This window comes from Panulirus ornatus, chromosome 56 (genome assembly GCF_036320965.1).
Source record: "Panulirus ornatus isolate Po-2019 chromosome 56, ASM3632096v1, whole genome shotgun sequence".
Taxonomy (NCBI): domain Eukaryota; kingdom Metazoa; phylum Arthropoda; class Malacostraca; order Decapoda; family Palinuridae; genus Panulirus; species Panulirus ornatus.
The window spans coordinates 17,985,588-18,009,452 of NC_092279.1; the positions used below are offsets into that span (position 1 = coordinate 17,985,588).

Below are 23,865 nucleotides of genomic sequence, written 5' to 3' on the forward strand. Positions count from 1 at the left end.
TGCAGGCACGGCCATCACCTACCGTTCATGAAGCTAAGCTCCCTTCAGCATGGCAGGATTTCATTGGTGTGAAGATACAAAAAGGTGTCTTTTTTTTTTTTTGTTACAATGAAGGTTTGCATTCTATTATGTTCATCTTCCGTGGTGTTCACATCAGCATAAAAGTTTCTCACCCAAGTACAGCATCGTTGTAATCAATAAAACTAATCATATGTTTAATAAAATCAGTACATTGTATGGCTGTCTTTTGTTTCACTATAAATATATATATATATATATATATATATATATATATATATATATATATATATATATATATATATAGGGGATAGGGGAAAAAGAATACTTCCTACGTATTCCCTGCGTGTCGTAGAAGGCGACTAAAAGGGAAGGGAGCGGGGGGCTGGAAATCCTCCCCCTCTCATTTTTTTAATTTTCCAAAAGAAGGAACAGAGAAGGGGGCCAGGTGAGGATATTTCCTTAAAGGCCCAGTCCTCTGTTCTTAACGCTACCTCGCTAATGCGGGAAATGGCGAATAGTATGAAAGAAAGAAATATATATATATATATATATATATATATATATATATATATATATATATATATATATATATATATATATATACAGGAGTTCATGTGTCACACCTGGTTTTACCTATGCGTCATTCTTAAAGCAAATGAACGTATTGGTCAATAGACTATCCTTTGGTGGGTGGCTGGCCAGGTTGAAGACGTGTATTGACCCACAGCTGCTCGCCCAGAACGGAGAACGTCACCCCTTCCACCGTTGCCAACGTCGGGTTGATGTAGTTGGGCTCGTAGTAAGCCAGCTCGAACCCACGGCTTTTTAAACCCTTGAAGAAACTGTACAAAAGATGCGAGAGAAACTATACGAAAAAAAAAATCATTGTTGGTTCCAAGTATGCCAGATCAAAGCTTGGAAGAAATCGCAAATAAAATCTCGTGCATTTTTCTAATGAACATGTTAAATTGCCTTCATACAAGTACGGCTTGTCAATCAGTAATATGTATATATCGATATTTCCCATAAATATTCTCTACAGAATGCGTTTAAAATGTGATACGGCTAAAGACTATGTATATATATATATATTTCAATATTCTCAGCAAATTTGTTCAAGATGATTTACATAAATCACAACCAACGTCCAAAACATAACATGGCATTTTTAAAAAGTGATGAGCAAATATAACCTTACCTGGAATACCTGAGGATGGCGACCCTAGCCTCAAGGGGTTGTAAGTCATGCTTTAAAAAGTCAGTCATGTGCACTTCAACGGACAGCTGCCTCGTGCGCTCTAAAACGTCCGTCTGTCAATCACAAGACATTTCTAAATTTCGCTGTATAATGGCAGTATGATATGGTATAATGATACTGTATAAAACGGCAGGGGTGTTCACAGACATTCATTTTTTTTTGTCAAAAGGGAGGGGAAAGTATATGTAAAGAGGATAATGTATGAAGAGGAACTGCTTTTAAAATATTAGTCAACACTACAAGTTATAAGTGTCTGAAAGTACAAATTTATATTTAAATAAGAATGATAAAAATTAGCTGATTCTATTCAAGTAGATGTAACCATGAATGTCATAGGTGCAAATTTTTGTGAAATGAAACGCCATCCATGAATAACAGTCCCACTGTTCAAACGATATTATTGTGGTATTATATCATTAAAACTTGATATGTAGTATTATCTGAAATTCATCATACAGTAGTCGTTAATACGATAATCTGTCACTTCGTTAAATCATGATTGGTCGTCTGTCACTGCACATTCCGTAATGTCTAACATTGGTGATCCAGTTGGTACGATTTTTGCGAGAAAATTTTTTTTTTTGAACCATAACACCTTTGCTGCAACATGTCATAAAGTCACGGAAAATCAAAGACTAAGCAAATAACAGACCGAAAAATAGTCATATTAATCAAACAGCGAGACCCGAAGCCTTGACTCAGCAGGGGAAGATCATGAGTAACACAACTCATTTTTACTCCTTGAACGGCTCACTAAATAATTCCATTCTTCGAAAAAAAACACTGAATTCAATTTATGAATTACAAAGCAAAAATAATTCCTTTAGCCTTAATTAAGCAATAACTCTAATATAAAGTAAGAGACCTCTATCTCTTACGAGAATTGTTAAGCTCAACACTTGTCATTATCATCATCAGGGAAACTTCATTCATAATTGTATGAGTAATGAATATCAGCGTGTAGTCACCACGTCATCATCATTAACATCATCATCCATATCAAAAGCTACAGCAGCATTAATGGGCATGATTACACAGTTACTACAACATAACCTTAAGTTATGTTAGATCTATTATGTTCACTGTATGCGATCATCTTTTCAATGTCCATATTTGTTTGGGGAATCCTCGCGTGGGACACAGACCACTACGTATGTAACATCACAATCAAGGTAAAATCTCAGAGGACTTGCTTAATGTTAAGATAGTATGAGAGTGGCGGATTTCATATCAAAAACCCTCATTCATATACACAGTTGCTAAGGCAAAGTGGAGAGCATACGAACATTGAATATAACCTGCCTCTAACATTGAAAAAAAAAGAATAAAAAAAAATGAATTGAAGACCTTGGTGAACATGCATGGAATTCATTGCGCAATGTTGCGTATGATGTAATTCTTCGACTTGATGATTTCAATGTGTACAGTACTGGCGAAATTACATGTACACGTCGTGAAATCCCACACAAATAATGCTATACGAATATGACAATGGTGTGCAGGCGTAAATAATGAAAAAAAAAACGTTTAATTGCATAAGATTGCATAATGATTAAAATCTTTGTAATCGTTCTACTGTAATCTGATGCATATTGTATAACGCTAGAGATAAAAGATGCAGTTGTTATCATGTATTGAGAGATAGTCATGTCACCATAAATAAATCCAAAGGTAGCAACGTTGATCGACTGCCATCCACTGGTCGTGGGGGGACACTTGCATCATGTTTGGATATTTCAAGAGAACCATGAACATTAAATGAACACTTAACAAAGTACATTATAGTGATTTAAGAAAATTTCAAATACCACAGATGAAATATACTGACACGATTGTAAAAGAAGAAATGATAAGAGAATTCTAGTGAAGGACACGAATCAGGCGATATATGGTAAGAATATCCCAAGTGTATTTATACCGGGCAAGTCGAATGAGCTAGTCAGTGGCAAGGGACACTTTTTATCTTGTAGAAGGATACCGCTAGCAACTTCAGGTAAGACTGTACTTGCGTTGATACTATCGCTTTTCAACATTTCTCTCAAACGTATATAATTGCTGTAAATAACAATTTATCGGTTCTTAAGGCTCGTGGGGAATTGGACAAGTGATTGTAATTGATTTTTATAGTCTGTTTTCACTCATACTATCTATTTGAGAGAGAGATGCGTGGCCGGATTCTTCTTGCTTAAGGTTACGCCACAAGATGTAATCATTATCAGTTGAAGCGGAGTACAGGCTCATTAGAAAACTCGCTTCAAAGCAGTCCATTCTCTCCCTGCGACTGAACGAAGCGCCCTGGAGGGGATAGGTTCTGGGATATAGTCCCAGGACCCTTTTCATAAAATGATCCTGGGGTTTATATATATATATATATATATATATATATATATATATATATATATATATATATATATATATATATATATATATAAGTACATCTGAAATACATTTCATGGAAAGCAGAGTCGTACTAGAAAAATCAGATTAACATCTTAACTGACTACCGTTTCCAAACATAAGTAATTCTTGAGTGCATAAGATTCAGTTGCCACAAATACTTTTGTTACTTTTAGGCTCTGAAGATGAGAGAGAGAAAGGAATACCTTAAAGCAAATAATGATAAAAACTTAATACTGACAGGCGCCACGTTATGGGGACAAACGTGCTGACGAGTATGGGGAAAGAAACGGACATGGTCGATGGCAAGAACGAACTTGAAGAAGACTTCGCCAACTTTACAGGTTAATCATATTTTGATTTGACTTTGGTACTTCGACATAGATATGATTACAGAGAGTTAAACTTAGATCACTGGAAAAATAATTCAGGTTCCGTATGAACCATGTTCGAAATATGTGTAATAAATTTTACATGACTCCTGGGCAGGCGAGTGTGTTGAAGTGAACGAAGAGGGTTGGACTCTATTGATGAACGAAGAGGAAGACTGGAGTGTAGTGGTTAACGAAGACGACGACTGGTGTCAGTTGGACTTGGGGCAGTATTTGGAGGAACCTACTGAAGAAGCTCCAGCTACGCCCTATGCAATAGCTTCTCAAGACGTTACGCCTCATACATTATCTTCTGAAGCCGCTACGCTTGTCCAGGACCTGCCTGACGAAGACATCACATTTCACGAGCATTTCACAGAAATAACTACACCTCTTACACCCATGAAACAGAAAAGCACCAGAGAAAGTAAAGAAGAATTTGTCCTTGTGGAAGAGGACTTATGTGCCACAGAAACCAACAACACAGACTCTCACGATAAGGAAGTAGTTAATCCCGCCTACTGGGGGCTTGCAGTTCCAAAAGACTCGCCATTTGCAGATGATTGCTGGTCTGATCACCTGGATGTTGACTCGGCACTGGGTGTGCCACACGGCTCCAAATACTTCTTCTTGGATGATAATGCCCTGGTAACTATGATCCACTTTCCTCTTGTCAATGTTTACAATATAACGAATGACAAAATTATCAGCCGCGTATATATATATATATATATATATATATATATATATATATATATATATATATATATATATATATCTTTTTCTTTCATACTATTCGCGATTCCCGCCTCAGCGAGGTAGCGTTAAGAAGGGTTAATATAAATGGAAGGAAGAAGGGTTAATATAAATGGCATCATGTGTGTTGCCACAGTACCTAAACTTTCCTCCCTATAATCCCTTTAGAACGGGCACAGGAAGATCGACCTCCTGGGGAATCGAGAGCGCAGGAAGGCGGCCAAGAAGAATGGCTGGAGGATGTATCGAAACAGGTACTTATACTAAGGTGAGTGCCCTGAGGTTAGGACTAAGGTGAGTGTCCTAAGGTTACTGGAACTAGCAACACCAATGCGCTTGTGAAATGTACACAAATGTGTGCTGAAATAACCACATGAGCTAGAATAGAATTAAAGAACAAAAATAGCAACTGAGAAGAATGCTTGACTAACCACTTTAAATGAAATAACGACAAATGAACAAAGGCGAGAGTTATGAACCGAGTTGGGTAATGGTTACAGTTACAATGAAAGGTGAAGGACTAATTAGTATGTAAGACAAAACAGTTTGGTGCGTTATAGGCACCTTATACTAAGCATGATTATCAGTTTTTCTAGTCTAATATGAGGACGAAAGTGAAACGGTTACAGCTGAAGAAGAATGCTGCCTCTCAGAAAATATGCAACAATTCTAAACAGTCAACATTGCCTTATTTCAGCACTCATATGTATTTTACCCTTTCAGTCGGTGAGATGACGAGCGGCTGATGCAGCTCCGGAGATTCGCCAAACTAGTGCAATTCAGCTGGTGTGCCGCAAAGGGTTCCCGCCTAACTGCACCGTAGATGTGAATCAAATCGACGTTTGCTGTTGGATTCAGAACAGACTGAAAAAAACACTGCGACAAATTAAACAGTTCTCTAAAGCAACGAACAACAACGAGAGACTCTCGAGGTATTTTGAATATCCCGTATGGGAACCTTGATGAAGTTTAACAAGAAATATGAACCATGTGTGCGACTGACCACATGGGAAATAATTACTCAAAAAGTTCACCATGTTATCGCTTCTGCACCTTGAATATTCGACCTCGAAATATTATGCCATGGAATACAGGGTGAAGTGACGTAGACATATGGACCTAGTAATCATAATACAAAACACCAGTGAAAGCGTCGAATACCGAGCCAGTTGTGTCCTTATTACGGCTGTGATAAGCAAACTCATTTGTGGACCCAAAGATAATCACTGAATATCTAATCCCTAGTCAGGTCAATCTCGCGTCTCTCATCTTACTGAAATTCTTAATGATCAAGGGTGCCGCAATCTATTTTCAAACAATTCATACTTTTATAGATATAAATGTTATTTGTGTTCGATATTTTGAAGAAAAACAAGAGATTAATGTGTAAGGTAGATGAATGGAATTGAGAGCTCTGAAGGGTGCTAAGAAAATGATATTGTGTTACGGAGGTTCTGAGCAAGTGGTTGTCTCCGAGAGGTTTTGGAAAAGTTAGGAAAACAAGAACAATGAGAAACAAGATATATAAATACAAAAGGGGATACATTTAGGACCAGTGTCGCAATGTTTGTCTTAAAGCTAAGAGCAGTACAACTGATAATCCTAAATAATGAGATTTGACTCGATAAACGACCTACATCAGATGTTTAGAATGCGAGTTGGCAATCAAAGGGTATAATGAAGACTATAATAACTAGTGAGAGTCGTTTTGTCCTAAATCATAATAGTAACGTATTCAATAAATTTCAAAACCTACCCCCCATAAGCGGGCAGGCATTGATCATAGCCTATCTCTTACAAGCATGTGGAGGTTGGTTATATACCCTACATCACACGCGGGTTTGGGTTCGACCACATTTAAGCGCCAGTGACACGGAAATGGTGAATAGAGATAGGTCGTTGAGATGAAACTAGCAATATGTATCAAAATATACGAAAATAGTTGAGTGAATAACCACTTGATAAATGTAACGATTTACATTGTACATTGATGTTTAGGGGGGGGGGGGATGAGGGGCATGTGGCTTGCACTTGGCTGCAATAACCTGTTCTTTATAGAAACCTGCATATAACATTATCAATAACTGTTAATTAGGCAGAAAGGAAGACACCAACGAAGGATCCAACCTTACCAAGTAATGAAGAATGTAAATCTCTTTCAAGCTAATTTTAATAAACATTTACTGACACGAAAATAATGGACCAATGTTCAGCAAGATATTTTTTAGTATATAATCCTCTCGTGTGTGTTTTACATAATAAAATTCTCTAGCTTTTACTTTAACTGTCCTATGGAAGTTTTCAAGCCACCACTACCTTGTGATAATGTCAAATATTCGCTCAGCAATTGTTATTTTATATATTTTAATAAAAATGATAAAATTCCCACGATGTATGTGGTATATATCCAAATATTTATCCAGTCCTTACGTCATCAGTCGTTGGCCTAACGGAGCCTGGGATGCGCCCCGAGACCTATTTATTGCCTTCCATTTCACCTTTCTTCCTTTACCACGCTCCCGAGAACCCTCCAACAAAGCATCTTCCGAAATTAGCATCTGAAACCTTGATGCAGCAATCAAGAGAGATTTTCATGAGTCTCCAACCATCACTTCAAAGGCCACACATACGTAGTGTATATGGTGCGTGGCCTTAAAAATTATCTTTGACACCTGAACTTATGATTTTTTGGGCTGCGGATGTAGTGACGCTGAAACTCTCTCTCTCTCTCATATATATATATATATATATATATATATATATATATATATATATATATACCTAGCCTCTAGCTTCACGCAGGAAAGAAAATGAATTCCTTTGGAATGAAAAGGTCTTTTGACTACCTCTTCCAGTCCAATAAAGACTCGTCAAAGGTGACATCTCGCTTACAGTGTTATTTCTTATAGCAAGTTGGCAACTTAGCCTAGACTATGACAGGGTAGGTGTCACTGCTGATCACTACATTGAGTTCTGGCAAAAATTAGTGAACACAATTTACCCTAAAGATGGAGTCGAGGAAAATCTGCCACTCGTCTCCTTCAACGTCCATCTTAAGCACATCCAGGTTAGCGTCGTAGTGTTTCAGGAGGAACATTATGTTGTCAAGTGGCCGGTACAAGTACTGGAAAGTTGTGTTCTTCACCTTGTCCACCACGTCCAAAACCAAAACCTTTGAGCCCAGCCGGATTTGAATAAAGACAACCCTGAGGAAGGTATAAATACTTATTACATTTCCTTGCGTAAAAGACACTTACACAGATGGTAATACCAAAGCTTATTTAAATCTCTTTAAGGAAAGTAATGGGCTGAAAAAAGTATGAATATAACAGTCGCAGGTCGAAATGCCATGCAAACACTTTTGCTGCATGATATTAATCTTGATTACTGCATGTAACAGTAGGGTGCGGTACAAAGTTCTATCTGGTCTCTGGGTCGCTTCAGCGTCCCCATTGATTCCACAGCGGCATTTATAATATACTTCTCTCCTTTGGAGGTTTAAATAAGGTGGAGTTTGCTAAGCTACGTTGGTTAGGTTAAATGAACTTAAGCTGGGCTTACGTGAGGGGTTTTAAAATTTGACTAGGATAACTGTGGCTGCGTTAGGTTCAGTTTGGCTAAACTAAGTTTTAAGTTTAAAAGTAGGTTAAGTTTGCCTTCCTTCCTAGCACTTAAAAAAACTGAGATGTCCGAAAGACCAGATGGCACTCAGGACCCTTACCTTGCTACGTCTATATTTTGTTGATGCAATAAAAACCACTTTATGTCAACTTTACGCCAGATGTTTTCAGTACCTTGGAAACACATTTCGTTGATAAATATTATGATACACATCATCGTCAAAGGAAAACACGTCACATCCATACTGTCCCATGGCCTTGTCGAAGCTGAAGTCGTGACCAACGCCGAAGGAATACACGATACACGAATTCCTTGATGGTGCCACGTTCGAGTCAATACACACCTTCCTGGAATATAAAATAACTTTTTCATACACCACTCAAATCTCCGACACACACACACACACACATATATATATATATATATATATATATATATATATATATATATATATATATATTTTTTTTTTTTTTTTTCCAAACTATTCGCCATTTCCCGCGTTAGCGAGGTAGCGTTAAGAACAGAGGACTGGGCCATTGAGGGAATATCCTCACCTGGCCCCCTTCTCTGTTCCTTCTTATGGAAAATTAAAAAAAAATTGAGAGGGGAGGATTTCCAGCCCCCCGCTCCCTCCCCTTTTAGTCGCCTTCTACGACACGCAGGGAATACGTGGGAAGTATTCTTTCTCCCCTATCCCCACATATATATATATATATATATATATATATATATATATATATATATATATATATATATATATATATATGCTGATAACCGCGAGGGAATATGAATAATTAAGTTCCAACTGCACTTCCGTTTAACAGCATCTTCAGAGGAAATAAAAGAATGAGATACAAGATTATGAACAATATGTTAATCGTACTTGTCACCGTCTGGTATTCTTTGGCAGGTTCTTCCACCTTGTTTGAGGAGTTTGATGCACTTGAAGGTGGGTGTAGAATATATCTTCACCAAATCAAACAGCAGCAACTTAATGCTGGTAGTGAAAGTAGTGGTGTTGGAGGAATCGGTGGCGATGTCGATATAAGTAGTAGTGTTAGTGCTGGGGTTGCTGGTACTAACGACCGGGGACGTGATGTTCGGAGGCGCCGGGCGCTCGGCTGTCGAGGCGTAGAACTTTGTCAACATTGTTTCCTCATCGGACCTTCCGGCCACCCTCACCATTTCCGACGCTGAGGGCGGAAGCAGAAAGATCAAATGATTAAGTTGGACTAATGAACCAGATAATATCAAAGTAAAAAAATATTAGGAATGTTTGTCGGACATTCTGCACGCCTTTCGAAAATGATTCTAATATTTCATTTCATGACGTGACGCTTCATTCCCGACTTCAGCTGTTTCCTTATACGTAGTGATTATTAAGTGTATACTAAGAGGTTTTATGTACGCATAAGGGATTCTCGGAAGATTCAGTGGGAGTCCTGAGGATGCGAGAAATATTGTAGTATACAGAGTACTTACCGGGTGAGGTAGTGCGCCGGTCTGCGTGGACGGAGACGCTAGCGGCAAACTTCAGTTCCTCTGGTGTTGGTGGGGGCGGCGCCCGGATGTACGTCACGGAGGCTGCCATCAACATTAGCAGAGAAGCGGATAGAACTCCTCGCGGGCATCAAATGGATGGTGAGGTAGCACAAAATAGGAAGAGCAGAGGAAAATATATTAAATATGAAAAGCTAGTACCTGCAAAGTGCAAGGAATAAAAGCAATGAAGAAAACGAGCAGAATACTCAAGAAAACGGAAATGGCAAATCAATGAAACAGTAGGAAAAGTCGCCTTTGAACATAAAGGGAACTTTTCTATGAATGCATTCAAAATGAAATATAGTAATGATATTTAGAAAACTCTAAATCGCAAATAAATGTATATGAGGATCAGATTCTTAGAAGTAATGCACTGCATGAAGTTTACAATATCATGATTATTTCAGCAACAAATTCAATACGACAGACCACAAAGCGAACAACAAAAGACTAACAACTATGGCTCTAGCGATATGGGGCAACTGAAGATACAATTTACCTTTTGTCCCACAGGAATCGTCTTGATGCTGTATGGGTGAGGGTGTGAGGATTACTAAGGGTGAACAGGACTTAAGGGAGGCGATAGAGGGAGTCAGAGGGAAGAAGTGAGAGATGAACAAGAGAGAGAGAAAATAAAGAAGGAAGAGAAGGAAGCATCGTCTCCAACAGTGGTAATGCATGAGGAACCTAGAATTGTCGTAGCCTAATAGGTATTCACTCGTCAAACCCCCAACACGCCTTGCAGTAATAGGAATCCTACACTTCTATCTGCTTCACTTATAATGCTTCGAAAACTTGGGTGTTAAGGCTACCTCACTGTACGAACAGTTATGCTGCTTCCAGTAGCTTAATCACTCTAGTAACTCTGTTACGTCAGTTGCTTTACTGCTCCATTATTTCTATTGTTTTTAACTATGTCACTTTGTCAGTAGTTCAATTGTTTATGGTTTCACTTGCGATATTGCTCCTGCAGTTGTTGCTTCAACCGCTTATTCGTCGTCATTTTTTGCTTCAGTTGCGTTACTGCTATAGTCGATTTGATGCTTAAGCTTCGTTACTGTGGCAACAGGTCTGTTACTTCAGCCTCATTACTGTTCCAGGAGTTGTAATGGATCATCAGCCCTTAACTGCTTCAAGTGTCTCATTACTGCAGAATTCTGATCGTTTGAGTCACTTTCACTCATCAGCTCAGTCTATTCTTACGGCAGTCTTAGTTCCACCGGGGTTCTGCATCTTGAACGTAACTACTTCCTGCCTGTCGAAATTACAATGGGACTGATAGAAAAAAATAATACTCCTTGCCTCAATAACTTCATCGCACACTTTTCTTCGATCATTTGACTTACTCTTTATTTCAATCAACTGTATTGTATAACCTTTTATGTCAATAAATAAACTGAAACACAATAACAACCATCAGTTACTGAGGAAATTGTATTTGTTCGGGGGTCTCAAAATACGCTGAAACTTGTGTACACAGACGGCTTTCGCTGTAGACCCCCATGCGTTCACAGTTGTCATTCCAAAATGGGATATACACGCAAACTACATGTTACATACTGCCCAAGAAATATATCTTAAATTCTGACAAACTATGATAATAAGATATATCAGCATTAGATGTATTTCTTTTCCATCAGTGAAGCCGTTCACTTGTTACAGTTATTAATCCTGATTTGTTCTTCCTATGCCCATAGCACAAAATAGCTTCATCACTCAAGCAACAGACATACCTTGAAACGTATTAACGTAGCCAAAAAAAGCAGTAACCAAGATTTTTTTTCCAACTTTCGATCATCTTTTTTATGTACAATTTATGTGTTGGGCATAACTCAAATTCTGGTTAGATGACTCAATAGCAGTCGGGAACCATTAAAATCCGACAATATACACGGAAAACAAATATTATCATACAGAACACCAACAATCGAAATGTAGTAAACTCCCGTCACATAGGCAAAAGAGTCTGCTTCGTCAGCACTCTTTTCACAACGATATCTCTTGCTAACGTGTCTCATTACAGGGAAAACTCGTGCAGCTGCAGCAGACACGGTGCTGCATCTGTACCACAGTTTCCCGGACCCATGACAGACACGGTGGTTGAATCCACGCGTCTTTATTTAGCAACAGGAAAGTTTGTTTCGATACTTTGACCCCTCATGTTGTTTTGACTCATGTCCATGTCCTTATTGGGTATTGATTTTGATTACGTTTCTGATTTGGTTCTCATATTTTGATAGTGATCCAAGATACTGATTCCGCAAAAGAAATCGTTTTCTTTATTGCAAAACTGAGATTTACACATTCTTACCCCATGTGTATCTGTGCTAGATCCTTCACTTCTGTTAATAGGCAACACGAACGCCTGTGGTCTAAATTATAACCTTGCTAACAAGCTGCCTCGTGAAGAATTCCTTCACACTTCATTTAATATATATCGCAATAAAATTTCAATACCTATCTCCTTATCAATTACCCGTTCCTGCTGAATCGTCGATACAATTATCTTTATTTGTCGTTGTTGTTAGCTGAGAAAGCACGGCCAACTGAGACCAGGTTCTCATTCTATCGACCAACCCGAGGGTGGATTAACAATTGGGTTGACTGTGGACCAATTGCCCCAACTAGGATTCGAACCTGTGAGCTCGACACTAGGCATATTAATAATAAAATATCTGACTTCTACACTCCACCGGAAATATAAATATTGAATGACATTTAAGTCAACTTTGCACTCTATTCGTTTGGGATAATGAAGTCATTCGATCTTAGGGCACTACTTTCCATAAATGTGTTTCTGTGTAAATACCAGAACCATATCACAAATGATTCCCACATGCATTACGATGTCTCCTTATTGAAAAACTGTATCACGTAAAATATGAGGCAAGAATCAGCGAAATTAAAAGCCTTGAAATAACTGACAATGCTGTCCATACCCCTTACTGCATGTCAGTCTACCGCTTTATCACACACACACCGGATTGGCAACCTGTGGTGAGGTCCGAGCATGAACGAAATAGTGGAGGTGGTGGGCATTGGGGAGGTGGAAGTTCGCCCACAACTGGCCTCCATAACCCTCTTCATCTCGTCACAGAAGCCCACACTAGATGAGTGTAGAGCCTCGGTAGAGAAGCGCCGTCCGTATGTCTACCACACGGTCAGTGACATTCCTGGTAACTGGTCTGGTCGAATACTTACTGCACTGAGTTATATGTGTTTGTATACATTATATTCTCGGCAGCGTTACCAAAATAGGTGAAGATTTTACAAAGAAAATATATAGAATTATCCTCACCGCTCGATTAGAGATGCCTGATTTCCTGTCATTTTGCTTTCAAGCGCTTGTATCATCTCAACCTCTTGATGTTCTCCCGGGAAGTCCACAGGAAACAAATTGCTTCCTCCCACTCTTGACATTGTTTGCTGTATGACTATATTCCTAAGATGCTTAAATTAAACATAGACAGTTATTGATATATGAGACATTCATTCTACTGCTGATACTCTGCATTGTGTACGTACAAAACTATTCTACCTATTCAGAATCGATTTTCCGATATATTCCCATTGTGCTACAGAAAAATGGGTCTATTTACTGCAAAACTTACAACAAAGACATTGCATATAAGTATACTGTTCACACAATGTAGTTCGGAAATATGTTAAGCCTATTTACATGGATTTCAGCTTAATATCAACAAAGCGGCGAAGGAGGTGAGCGAGGCGGAGGAGGTGAGGGTAGGGGAGGCCGGAGGGGTTGTGCTCGTTGTCATGGTGACGGCCACGTTGTCCGCCGACGTTGCCAGACGCGCTGTCAACACTGTTGTGGAGAAGCTCTCCAACGTCACTGTCGAAAAGGTGGAGTTTTCTTTTAGCAAATGGTTGGTTGATACAGATGCACAGGCACGTAAGAGTTTAATGATGAAAACATATTACTAGTCAGGATGAAGAGAATTGGAAACTGGCTGGACGAATCGTACTGGTGTCCCCCGTTGAACTCTTTCTATATACAGTAGTTATATATGAATTTCTTTTCATCAGCATTTTATTATATTTTCTGCCCTTTGAATATTAGAATGTTCACTAGTGGAGTACATGATATATAAATACAATTTTCTTCCTAATGCGTGCAAAGCGCAACGCTTCTCCTGCCAGTGGCCTTAATGTTTGCATTAGACATTATCACTTGGTATGAAATTTCTTCGTCGTTTATTTTTTTTCTAATGGAGTACAGTGTACACATTTGCCAGGTTCGAGCCTAGCACGACGTCTCGTCTGGACATCATCCCCCTCTTTCTTCTGCCAGAACTAGCTTACCTTGTGTGCATGTGTATGGGTTCATTTTCGTGTGTGTGTATGTGTAGTTTGTCGTGAAACACTGTATGATGTATCAAGAATCGTCAAGATTAAGCTTGACATGAGCTTCTGTCTATAACAAGACTGTTCTAGAGTGCCACTACTGGGAGAGGTCGTGTGTGTATGTGTAGTAAGGGTGCCATTAATGGCAGAGGTTGGGTGTCTATTCTCGGATTGCCATTAGTGGCATAGGTCGATTGTCTGTTCTTGGGGTGCCATTACCGGCACAGGTTAGGCGTCTGTTCTCGGGATGCCATTACTGGCACAGGTCGGCTCGTGCGTGACTGTTATTATAGCGCGCTTTAGTTGGATCTGTGTGGATGAAGCACCTGTCATAAATCCATATACTTTAAATAGCTTTTCCGCAGATGGCAGACTTATGCAGTTGATAAAGTCCCACGCTGAAATCATGGGTAGGATACGAGGTTACGGCAACACGGATGAAGACTCATTAATACTACTGCAACAACTTACAAGAACTATATCATTTTGAATGGATAAATAATGCAAATTTCTGAACGTGCGCAAAAGAGTACGGAAGAAGGTGAATGTACCAGAAATGAAACGCTTGACGACAATCTGTGTTGTTAAGAATGAAAAGTGACAAGCTTCGAGAGAGGCGTAGTAGTAAGAATATGGTTGAGAGCTGAAAAGGATGCACTCAAATGATTTGGGCATATGGGAGTAAGGAGGGGCTGCCTAAGCGAGTATGTGTTAAGAGTGTAGGGAACAAAGAAAGAGACCAAAGATGTGTTGAAAGATTTTTAGTTATTGGGGCCTGAACATGCAGGAGGGTGTGAGGCATGCATGGAAGAAAGCAAATGAGCGATATGGTATACTAGAGGTGACGTGCTGTTAATGAGCTTAATCAGAAAATATGAAGCTCTCAGGGGAAAGTACAGAGAATTTTGTTGGGCTTGACTATGGATAGCAGAGCTCTGATCGGTTCACTACACAAGAAAGCGAGAGAATGGATGTGATCAAATGACATTCTACGTCTTTTGTGAAGCTAACCTGCTACACAGGAAATGGCAGACTTGTATGAAAACATTTCATACTTTACAGCTTCTGCTGCATTGGTGGGGTAACATCAGGAACACAGGAAAAATGGCCTCATATGCACAAACCTATGCTCTGGCTGTCACGTGTAATGCTCAAGATCAGAGCATACCATCCATAGCCAAGCTCCATAAATTACATTACGGTTTGCCTTGACTAGTTCAAAAGCCCTGCTTTTCAGTCGTTTAACAGCACATCACCACATTGATTCAGTTCACTGTATTCCATGCATGCCTCTCACACTCCTGGATACATATGACAGTTAGATTATATATATATATATATATATATATATATATATATATATATATATATATATATATATATATATATATATATCGGAGGTGGAAAGATGGAGTGAAAAAGATTTTGAGTGATCGGGGCCTGAACATGCAGGAGGGTGAAAGGCGTGCAAGAAATAGAGTGAATTGGAACGATGTGGTATACCGGGGTCGATGTGCTGTCAATGTATTGAACCAGGACATGTGAAGCATTTTGGGTAAACCAAGGAAAGTTCTGTGGGGCCTGGATGTGGAAAGGGAGCTGTGGTTTTGGTGCATTATACATGACAGCCAGAGACCGAGTGTGAACGAATGTGGTCTTTGTTGTCTTTTCCTAGTGCTACCTTGTGCACATGCCGGGGGAGAAGGTTGTCATTTCATGTGTGGCAGGGTGGCGACGGGAATGAATAAGGGCGTGTGTGGCCATGTATGTATATACATGTGTATGTGGGTGGGTTGGGCCATTCTTTCGTCTGTTTCCTTGCGCTACCTCGCTAACGCAGGAGACAGTGACAAAGTATAATAAATGAATATAAAATATATATATTGGAAAGGATCACAATTTTGTGTGTAATCAAGTATATTCCTGCAAGTCCACGGGGAAAATGAAACATGATAAGTTCCCAAGTGCACTTTGGTTTACCAAATGGCGTCCTAGCTACGTCTCTTTGTTGTATATCAACTGACTGTTATATTTCTTTCTTGTATCTCCCCTGATGATGTGATTACTACACGAAAGTGCATTTGGGAGCTTATCGTGTTTCATTTTCCCTGTGGACTCACAGGAATATATATACATACATAAACATAGACATATATACACATGTACATAATTCATACTTGCTGCCTTTATTCATTCCCATCACCTCCCGCCACACATGAAATGAAAACCCCTCCCCCCCGCATGCGCGCAAGGTAGTGCTAGGAAATGACAACAAAGGCCACATTCGTTCACACTGTCTCTAGCTGTCATGTATAATGCACCGAAACCACAGCTCCCTTTCCACATCCAGGCCCCACAAAACTTCACATGCCCTGGTTCAATTCATTGAAAGCATGTTGACCCCAGTATACCACATCGTTCCAATTCACTCTATTCCTTGCATGCCTTTCACCATCCTGCATGTTCAGGCCCCAATCTCTCAAAATCTTTTCCACTCCATCTTTCCACCTCCAATTTGGTCTCCCACTTCTTGTTCCCTCCACCTCTGACACATATATCCTCTTTGTCAATCTTTCCTCACTCATTCTCTCCATGTGACCAAACCATTTCAAAACTCCCTCTTCTGCTCTCTCAACCACACTCTTTTTATTACCACACATCTCTCTTACCCTTTCATTACTTACTTGACCAAACCACCTCACACCACATATTGTCCTCAAGCATCTCATTTCCAACACATCCACCCTCCTCTGCATAACTCTATCTATAGCCCACGCCTCGCAACCATATAACATTGTCGGAACCACTATTCCTTCAAACATACCCATTTTTGCTTTCCGAGATAACTTTCTCGCTTTCCACACATTTTTCAGCGCTCCCAGAACTTTTGCCCTCCCCCATCCTGTGACTCACTTCCGCTTCCATGGTTCCATTTGCTGCCAAATCCACTCCCAGATACCTAAAACACATCACTCCCTCCAGTTTTTCTCCATTCAAACTTACCTCCCAATTATATACATAAACACCCATACATGCACATATACATACATATACAAGCACACATATATACGTATGTACATAATCACACTTGCTTCTCTTCATCCATTCCTGGCGCTACCCCATCCCACAGGAAACAGTATCGCTACCTCCTGCTTCAGTGAGGTAGCGCCAGGAAAACAGACAAAAAATGCCACATTCCTTCACACTCAGTCACTACCTGTCATGTGTAATTCACCAAAACCACAGCCCCTTTTCCACATCCAGGCCCCACAGACCTTACCATGGTTTACCTCAGATGTTTCACATGCCCTAATTCTGTCCATATATATAGCACCTTAAGAATGACAACAAACATTGTGTACTACTTTGATTATGATAATTACCAGTTAGTGTACCGACACTCATCGACATCCCTGTCAGAGGGAAGGGTGGAAGCAGCAAGAAGAGCAGCAGAGGAGGCAAAACAACGGGCAGTGGTCATGGCAGCAGCTGTGGATGGCACACTTGGAGTATGTCTCACTGTGAAGGAGGATACCTGTAAGCATATCGCCATCAATGAAGGTAAAACACAACTACGAAGGATGGGTCAATCCAAGTTCCTAGATTAATTCACATATTTCTCAGTATTTATAAGGTTAGAACTAGGCTGCAAAGAGAGACATGTTCGCACACAACAGAGCCAATTTGATATCCAAATAAAATGGATACATGACAATAATTTAAAAAATGTTCCCTTATATGAGATGATAGAAATTCATTCTGGAATCTCCTCTTTTTATTATTATCAATTAAATTCTAAACCATTTTATAGGGCTTTGGCAATTTCAAGAATGCAGTACAAGAGGAATTCTGCTAGGAAATGATGTACTCTTCTGAGGAGAGAAAGTCCTTGCCAAGACTCTACTTCTTTCCATCTGTTGATGATAATACAGTCTTACCAAAAATGGCCTCTCACTCACTGTGTTACCACGAACACGTGGTGCTCACTAAATTCTGTGTAGAGGTTAATAGATTTTAAGGATTCTAACCACCTTATCTTTGGTTTTATTACATCATAATGTTTGGAAATACATGCACATGCATTCATTTCTGATATTCTAAGGAACAAAGATGGATCCTGCTTTCATTAATCCCTTAACTAATCCAGACAGATATACATATATATATATATATATATATATATATATATATATATATATATATATATATATATATATATATGTTATCCCTGGGGATAGAGGAGAAAGAATACTTCCCACGTATTCCCTGCGTGTCGTAGAAGGCGACTAAAAGGGAAGGGAGTGGGGGGCTGGAAATCCTCCCCTCTCTTTTTTAATTTTCCAAAAGAAGAAACAGAGAAGGGGGCCAAGTGAGGATATTCCCTCAAAGGCTCAGTCGTCTCTTCTTAACGCTACCTCGCTAATGCGGGAAATGGCAAGTAGTATGAACATATATATATATATATTGACAAGCTGTCAATGGACTGAACCAGGGCATGTGAAGCGTCTGGAGTAAACCATGGAAAGGTGTGTGGGAACTGGATGTGGATAGGGAGCTGTGGTTTTGGTGAATTACACATGATAGCTAAAGACTGTGAACAAATGTGGCCTTTTTTTTGTCTGTCTTCCTGGCGCTATGTGGCCTTTTTTGTCTGTTTCCCTGTGGGGTGGGGTAGCAAGAGGAATGGATGAAGACAAGCAAATATGAATATGTACACGTGTATGTATGTAATGTCTGTGTATGTGTTTGTATATGTTGATATGTATATATATGAATATGTGTGTATGTGGGCATTTATGTGTATACATGTGTATATGAGTGGATGGGCCATTCTTCGTCTGTTTCCTGGCGCTACTTCGCTGACGCAGGAAACAGCCATTATGTATAATAAATGAAATAAATATAAAAAATAATAATCCGTACTTAATATTTTGGTGTACATAAAATAAACAATAAAGTATGCACAGGAGCAGTTCACTTAATGCTAAGGCCTTAATCTAGCATTCTACAAAAGTTTTAAAAGTTGTTACAGTGAAAGCAGACAATGAAAAAATACTTTTTTTTTTTTTTTTTTATATGAATATTTATGGGTCACGGGAGCCATGTGAGCCTTACAGACATATTCTGTTGGCCTATGAAAGGGTTAAAATGGCTGGAACACATATGAGAAAACCTTTAGTCCAAATTCATTTACCATAGGACTATCACATCTTATATTTTGGTTTAAAATTCAGCCTGGTTGGGCTGTGGTTTATGGTATACAATTCCATCTGCATTTCTTAACTTACTTCACTTGGTTTATCAAGACATGGCTTTATAAATGAGACCCGACACTTATCATTTACCTTTACAAGACACAGCAAAGCAACAGCAGAGCAAAATGAATTCCCATTCCCAATCTGACCTTACCGAGATCAAATATCAAACTACAGACTTCTTAGAAAGAAAAGAGTGATCCACTACATACCTTATCTGCTGCACTTCATGGTTAAAAACGTACCTATTTCATCATAGTGGTTACATACAGAAACGCAAAGTGCCAATATTTCTCTATATTTGCAGACAGGACCGAGTCTTGGGTGGTAGATACAGCTCTTAGACAACAAGAAATACATGCCCACACACCGATCATCATCCAGAGTAGTATCAAGGCCAAGTTTTCCCTTCTGTCCTACGGTGTACCGAAGACAGAATTAACACTCACAAAAGAAGTATTTTGATGATATATAACCAAACCTGGAGAGAGATAAAGTGACCGAATCTGACAAGTTAACATACAGTAAAGCCATAAATGTATCAGTTGGTGTATCCTGACACCTGCACCTTAGGAAATTACTTTCTTTACTTTTCAAAATGAAATAATCACAATAATCATGTACTTATATGAAAATGCCTTTACATAACAGTCTACATCTGTCTCATAAGTATTATTATTTTGTACTTAATCACTGTTTCCCGCATCAGCGAGGTAGCGCCAAGAAATAACCAAAGAATTAATGGTTATTCAAGTTTTATGACAGAATCATGAGTTTAATCACAACTTAGCTGTTAAACATTATTTTAACATATATCAAAAATACCAGGTTTCTTGATCTTCTACAGGAGAAATAGCAATGTCATGTAAGTACTTGTCTTCAGGTGTTATATTTTATACTTTTGAAAGAAGAGCTTTCCTGTTTATCTAGTTTATAGCATAATCTTATTTTATTCTTTTAGAGGGTGTGGTTGCTAATGCAGTCTCTGCCACAGAACCCAAAACTTGTCGCATACATGCAGTTTCTTAAACAGATACATTCTAAGCATATACAAATAACCTTCATCGGTTTGCCTTCTACCATATTTTCAATTTTCCACATCCCTTGCTGTCTTCATTCAGATGTACTCATCCTTCGTTTTATACCACTCCCTTAGCATATTCTTGACATATAGCAGTATTCCATCATTTTTTGTAATACATTAACACCTATCTTGACAGTACCTTCACCTCTCTTTATTTCCTTATTCTATCCAGAGTCTAAATTCCACACCAACTTAAAAATCATCCCACTAAATACCGAAATGCATGAGGAACTCTTGATAAAACTTCATGTGCCTGTTAGCACACATTCTTCTTTTATAAAAAAAATCCCTAAGGTTCAGGCAGTTTGGCAACTACCCATTCCCAGGTATTTCATCCAACATTTTTCCATCAATACAAATGATCATACCAAATTATTAAAATTATAACTTTTATGTCGTTCCTACCATATTTTATACTATCCTTTTTTAAGGGGCCACCATGCTTTTATGTGCATACATGTTCAGCATTTTCTTACAGTTTTTAATACTAAAAATTCCTTTTTCCATGCTTATAATTTTTTTGATAATATTGCAGTAATGTCAGCTGTTCTGTATAAAAGCATTAAAACTTTCGAACCTATCTACATTTTCTATTCATTCCAAATAAACACTTCAATATAATGTCAGAAATCTCTCACCATTGAACCGTAACATTTTGGTATCTTACACCAGTGAAAACTTACAACACTTATTTCAGCTGTCTGTTGGTCATCTTTACAAAAGCAAAATTAAGATGAGTTTTTTTATTTGCCATTTTACCAAGCAGCAACTGTTAAATACCTCTATCAAAACAGTTTCACAGAAGACTTGCAAATATGATTTTTATGAATGAAATTAACGCTAACTCTGATATGAAACATACATATATTTGTTTTCAATTTATGGTGAATTTACATGAGTGTTCATTCCCTTGCATCATGTTTTAGCTATCAATACAATCTAGTCCATTTACCCTTTAGTAAGGCATTTGCAGTAATTTTCAGTGCACATTGGAGGCTAAACATGAATACATAAAAAATAAGACATCTTAATCATATTTAAGTAGGGTGTAATGTTCTGATTACAGTGATAAACAACTCAACCTGCTGGATAATTATCAACTGTTTTACTCTTGTAGGACCCCATTTCCTGCACATTCTCCATCATACAAATTCTTAAATTTATGCATGCTGTCTGCATTAATGATGTCCTCAGTCACTGTATTCCATTCCCCCACTACTCTTATACTAAAAAGTTACTTGCTTGATTTCGTGTTAAGTCCTCTGCTTGATCTACCCCTACATTTCTTGAAGAACTGTTGACTGTCTATATTATCAATCTGTCTTAAAAACTTAAAGGTCACCTTTCACTCTTCTCTTATTGAAGATGGGCAAATCGAAAGCCTCTAGCCTTTCCTTGTAACTTGCCATCTTTGTTGCCTTCTGGACCTCCTGTATTACCTCTTTGTGCTTCTTTAGGTGTGAAGACCGAACTTCAAAAGCATCAAGTTCTGAGTCTTGGAGTGGACATGGCAGTGGTTAGAACCATGGAAGCTGAAGTAAGTCATAGGGTGGGTGAGGGTGAGATGGCTAGGCCCTAAGTGCATTAAGGAATGCATAGAAGGTAAAGATGGGTATGTCTGGTGGTAGAGTAATCATGACAGTATTGTATGGATGTGTCACAGAAAATAAAAGCATGGAAGAGGGTGGATGTGTGGGGAAACTAAATTTTTTAGGACTGTACATGGAGTGAGGAAGGCTGAGTAAGAAATGATAGGGTAAGAGAGAGGTGTGGTTGTAAAAAAAAAAAAAAAAAGGGAGAGAGAGAGATAAAAAGGGTTCACTGAAATGACATGGATATAAGGACAGGATGAGTGAAGAAAGGCTGACAAAGAAGGTACATATATGTCAGAAATGAAAGGAGCAAGGAGAAGGGGGAGACTGAAGAAAAGATGGAAGGTTGGAGTCAAAAGATGTTTTGAGTGATCTGGGAAACAGGGCGTGAGGCATGCATGGGGTAGAGATAAATGGAGTGATGTGGTATACAGGATGAGATATGTCAGTAGGTGGAACCAGGGCATATGAATTGGTCAGGGTAAGCCACAGAAAGGTCTATGGCCGTGGCTTGGCTATGGATAAGGAGCTCTGGTTTCGATGCATTACACAAGACAGATATAGAGTAGATGTGAACAAATAAGGCCATTTTTGTCTATTCTTGGAACTTCCTTGCAAAGTGGAAATGGTAAAAAAAGTATAAAAAATCATAAAGCCCCAGAACTCATTTTATAAGGCTCCCGTAGCTTCAAGGCTGCACTCCACTCAAAGTCGAGAAGTAATGGCCACCTTTGGAGTGAAGAGAGCCTCATTGAGATTGTATGCACTGCTACCTGGTCACTGACAGTGATACAGTCTCATGGAAGATTACCTCTCTTACACAGTGAAAGAAACTGCAGTGAAGTCTGGTACACCTGCAGCTAAGGTTATATTGAGTACATACTGAAGAAAAATGACTCAAAGGCATATGCAGAATCACTTCAGGCAATGCATTTGTTTTCCTGTGATGCCTTTTACCTCATTCATCCTTTTAAAGATACTGCTTTTCCAGCATCAGCAAAGTTGTGTCAAAAACAAAAAACAGCCTCATTTGCACATCCAACCTTTAGCTTTTAGCACCTACCATCCACACCAAAGTCCCCCACATTATTCCTTTACTGCTTCATATGCCCTGTTCAGCCCACTTATAGCATGTTACCTTCCTTTCACTATATTGATCCAGTTCATTATATCCTGTGCATACCTCTGCCCTCTTCACGTTCAGGCCTTGAAATCCCAAAGCCTTCTTTCTATCCTTCCATATTCTTGGTCTCCCTCTCCTTGTTTCTTCTACTTCTGACCCATATATTCTCTTAATCACCCGTTCTTTGCTCATCTCTACTTATTAACAAAATATTTTAGCACAACCTATTTAGCTCTCTTTTTATCAAACTGTGCTTACTATCATACCTCCCTCTTACACTGTCTTTCCTTATATGATCAACCTGGACTCACATTATATATCCTCAGGGAAGTTAATAAAGAATCCTTCCTAACATTTCACTTAGCAAGCAATTGTACACCTTTGGGTGTACATGATCTCATGACTACCTGAAAGATTTACAGAAGTATTTAGCATGCTTATCTATCGTGTATAAGATGAAGTTGCCAATCATATGCACACATG

At 38.8% G+C, this 23,865-nt stretch overlaps 3 protein-coding genes across 4 annotated transcripts; 2 read left to right on the top strand and 1 right to left on the bottom strand.

Moving 5' to 3' along the window:
* Positions 1-627: 627 nt before the first annotated feature.
* Positions 628-12,336, bottom strand: LOC139765977 (uncharacterized). Its single transcript, XM_071694004.1, has 6 exons — positions 9,907-12,336; positions 9,308-9,617; positions 8,598-8,771; positions 7,805-8,009; positions 1,220-1,332; positions 628-863 (listed from the first exon to the last, which is right to left on the bottom strand). Exons 1-6 carry the CDS (start codon positions 10,019-10,021, stop codon positions 698-700), a joined length of 1,083 nt encoding a protein of 360 aa, XP_071550105.1. The 5' UTR covers positions 10,022-12,336; the 3' UTR covers positions 628-697.
* Positions 3,155-7,189, top strand: LOC139765975 (uncharacterized). Its single transcript, XM_071694002.1, has 5 exons — positions 3,155-3,272; positions 3,920-4,020; positions 4,166-4,695; positions 4,972-5,071; positions 5,527-7,189. Exons 2-4 carry the CDS (start codon positions 3,930-3,932, stop codon positions 5,068-5,070), a joined length of 720 nt encoding a protein of 239 aa, XP_071550103.1. The 5' UTR covers positions 3,155-3,272; positions 3,920-3,929; the 3' UTR covers position 5,071; positions 5,527-7,189.
* A 495-nt stretch (positions 12,337-12,831) lies between the features above and the next one.
* Positions 12,832-23,764, top strand: LOC139765978 (uncharacterized). 2 transcript variants are annotated; one of them, XM_071694006.1, is made up of 4 exons: positions 12,832-13,126; positions 13,657-13,827; positions 17,715-17,889; positions 19,891-23,764. In XM_071694006.1, exons 1-4 carry the CDS (start codon positions 12,977-12,979, stop codon positions 20,046-20,048), a joined length of 654 nt encoding a protein of 217 aa, XP_071550107.1. In that variant the 5' UTR covers positions 12,832-12,976; the 3' UTR covers positions 20,049-23,764. The 2 variants fall into 2 exon arrangements, with proteins under 2 accessions (XP_071550107.1, XP_071550108.1); XM_071694007.1 differs by lacking the exon at positions 19,891-23,764 and adding an exon at positions 18,140-18,467.
* Positions 23,765-23,865: the final 101 nt, after the last annotated feature.

What these genes read in the sequence shown, in the direction of transcription:
- LOC139765975 (XM_071694002.1), top strand. Translation starts at nt 3,930, where the DNA reads ATGGGGACAAACGTGCTGACGAGTATGGGGAAAGAAACGGACATGGTC. An exon ending in AGACTTCGCCAACTTTACAG is followed by an intron (nt 4,021 to 4,165) that starts GTTAATCATATT and finishes ACTCCTGGGCAG; the next exon opens with GCGAGTGTGTTGAAGTGAAC. An exon ending in TCTTGGATGATAATGCCCTG is followed by an intron (nt 4,696 to 4,971) that starts GTAACTATGATC and finishes TAATCCCTTTAG; the next exon opens with AACGGGCACAGGAAGATCGA.
- LOC139765977 (XM_071694004.1), bottom strand. Translation starts at nt 10,021, where the DNA reads ATGTTGATGGCAGCCTCCGTGACGTACATCCGGGCGCCGCCCCCACCA. An exon ending in CCGGCGCACTACCTCACCCG is followed by an intron (nt 9,618 to 9,906) that starts GTAAGTACTCTG and finishes TTCCGCCCTCAG; the next exon opens with CGTCGGAAATGGTGAGGGTG. An exon ending in TCCTCGACTCCATCTTTAGG is followed by an intron (nt 1,333 to 7,804) that starts GTAAATTGTGTT and finishes TGTGATTGACAG; the next exon opens with ACGGACGTTTTAGAGCGCAC.
- LOC139765978 (XM_071694006.1), top strand. Translation starts at nt 12,977, where the DNA reads ATGAACGAAATAGTGGAGGTGGTGGGCATTGGGGAGGTGGAAGTTCGC. An exon ending in GTCCGTATGTCTACCACACG is followed by an intron (nt 13,127 to 13,656) that starts GTCAGTGACATT and finishes CATGGATTTCAG; the next exon opens with CTTAATATCAACAAAGCGGC. An exon ending in CCAACGTCACTGTCGAAAAG is followed by an intron (nt 13,828 to 17,714) that starts GTGGAGTTTTCT and finishes GATAATTACCAG; the next exon opens with TTAGTGTACCGACACTCATC.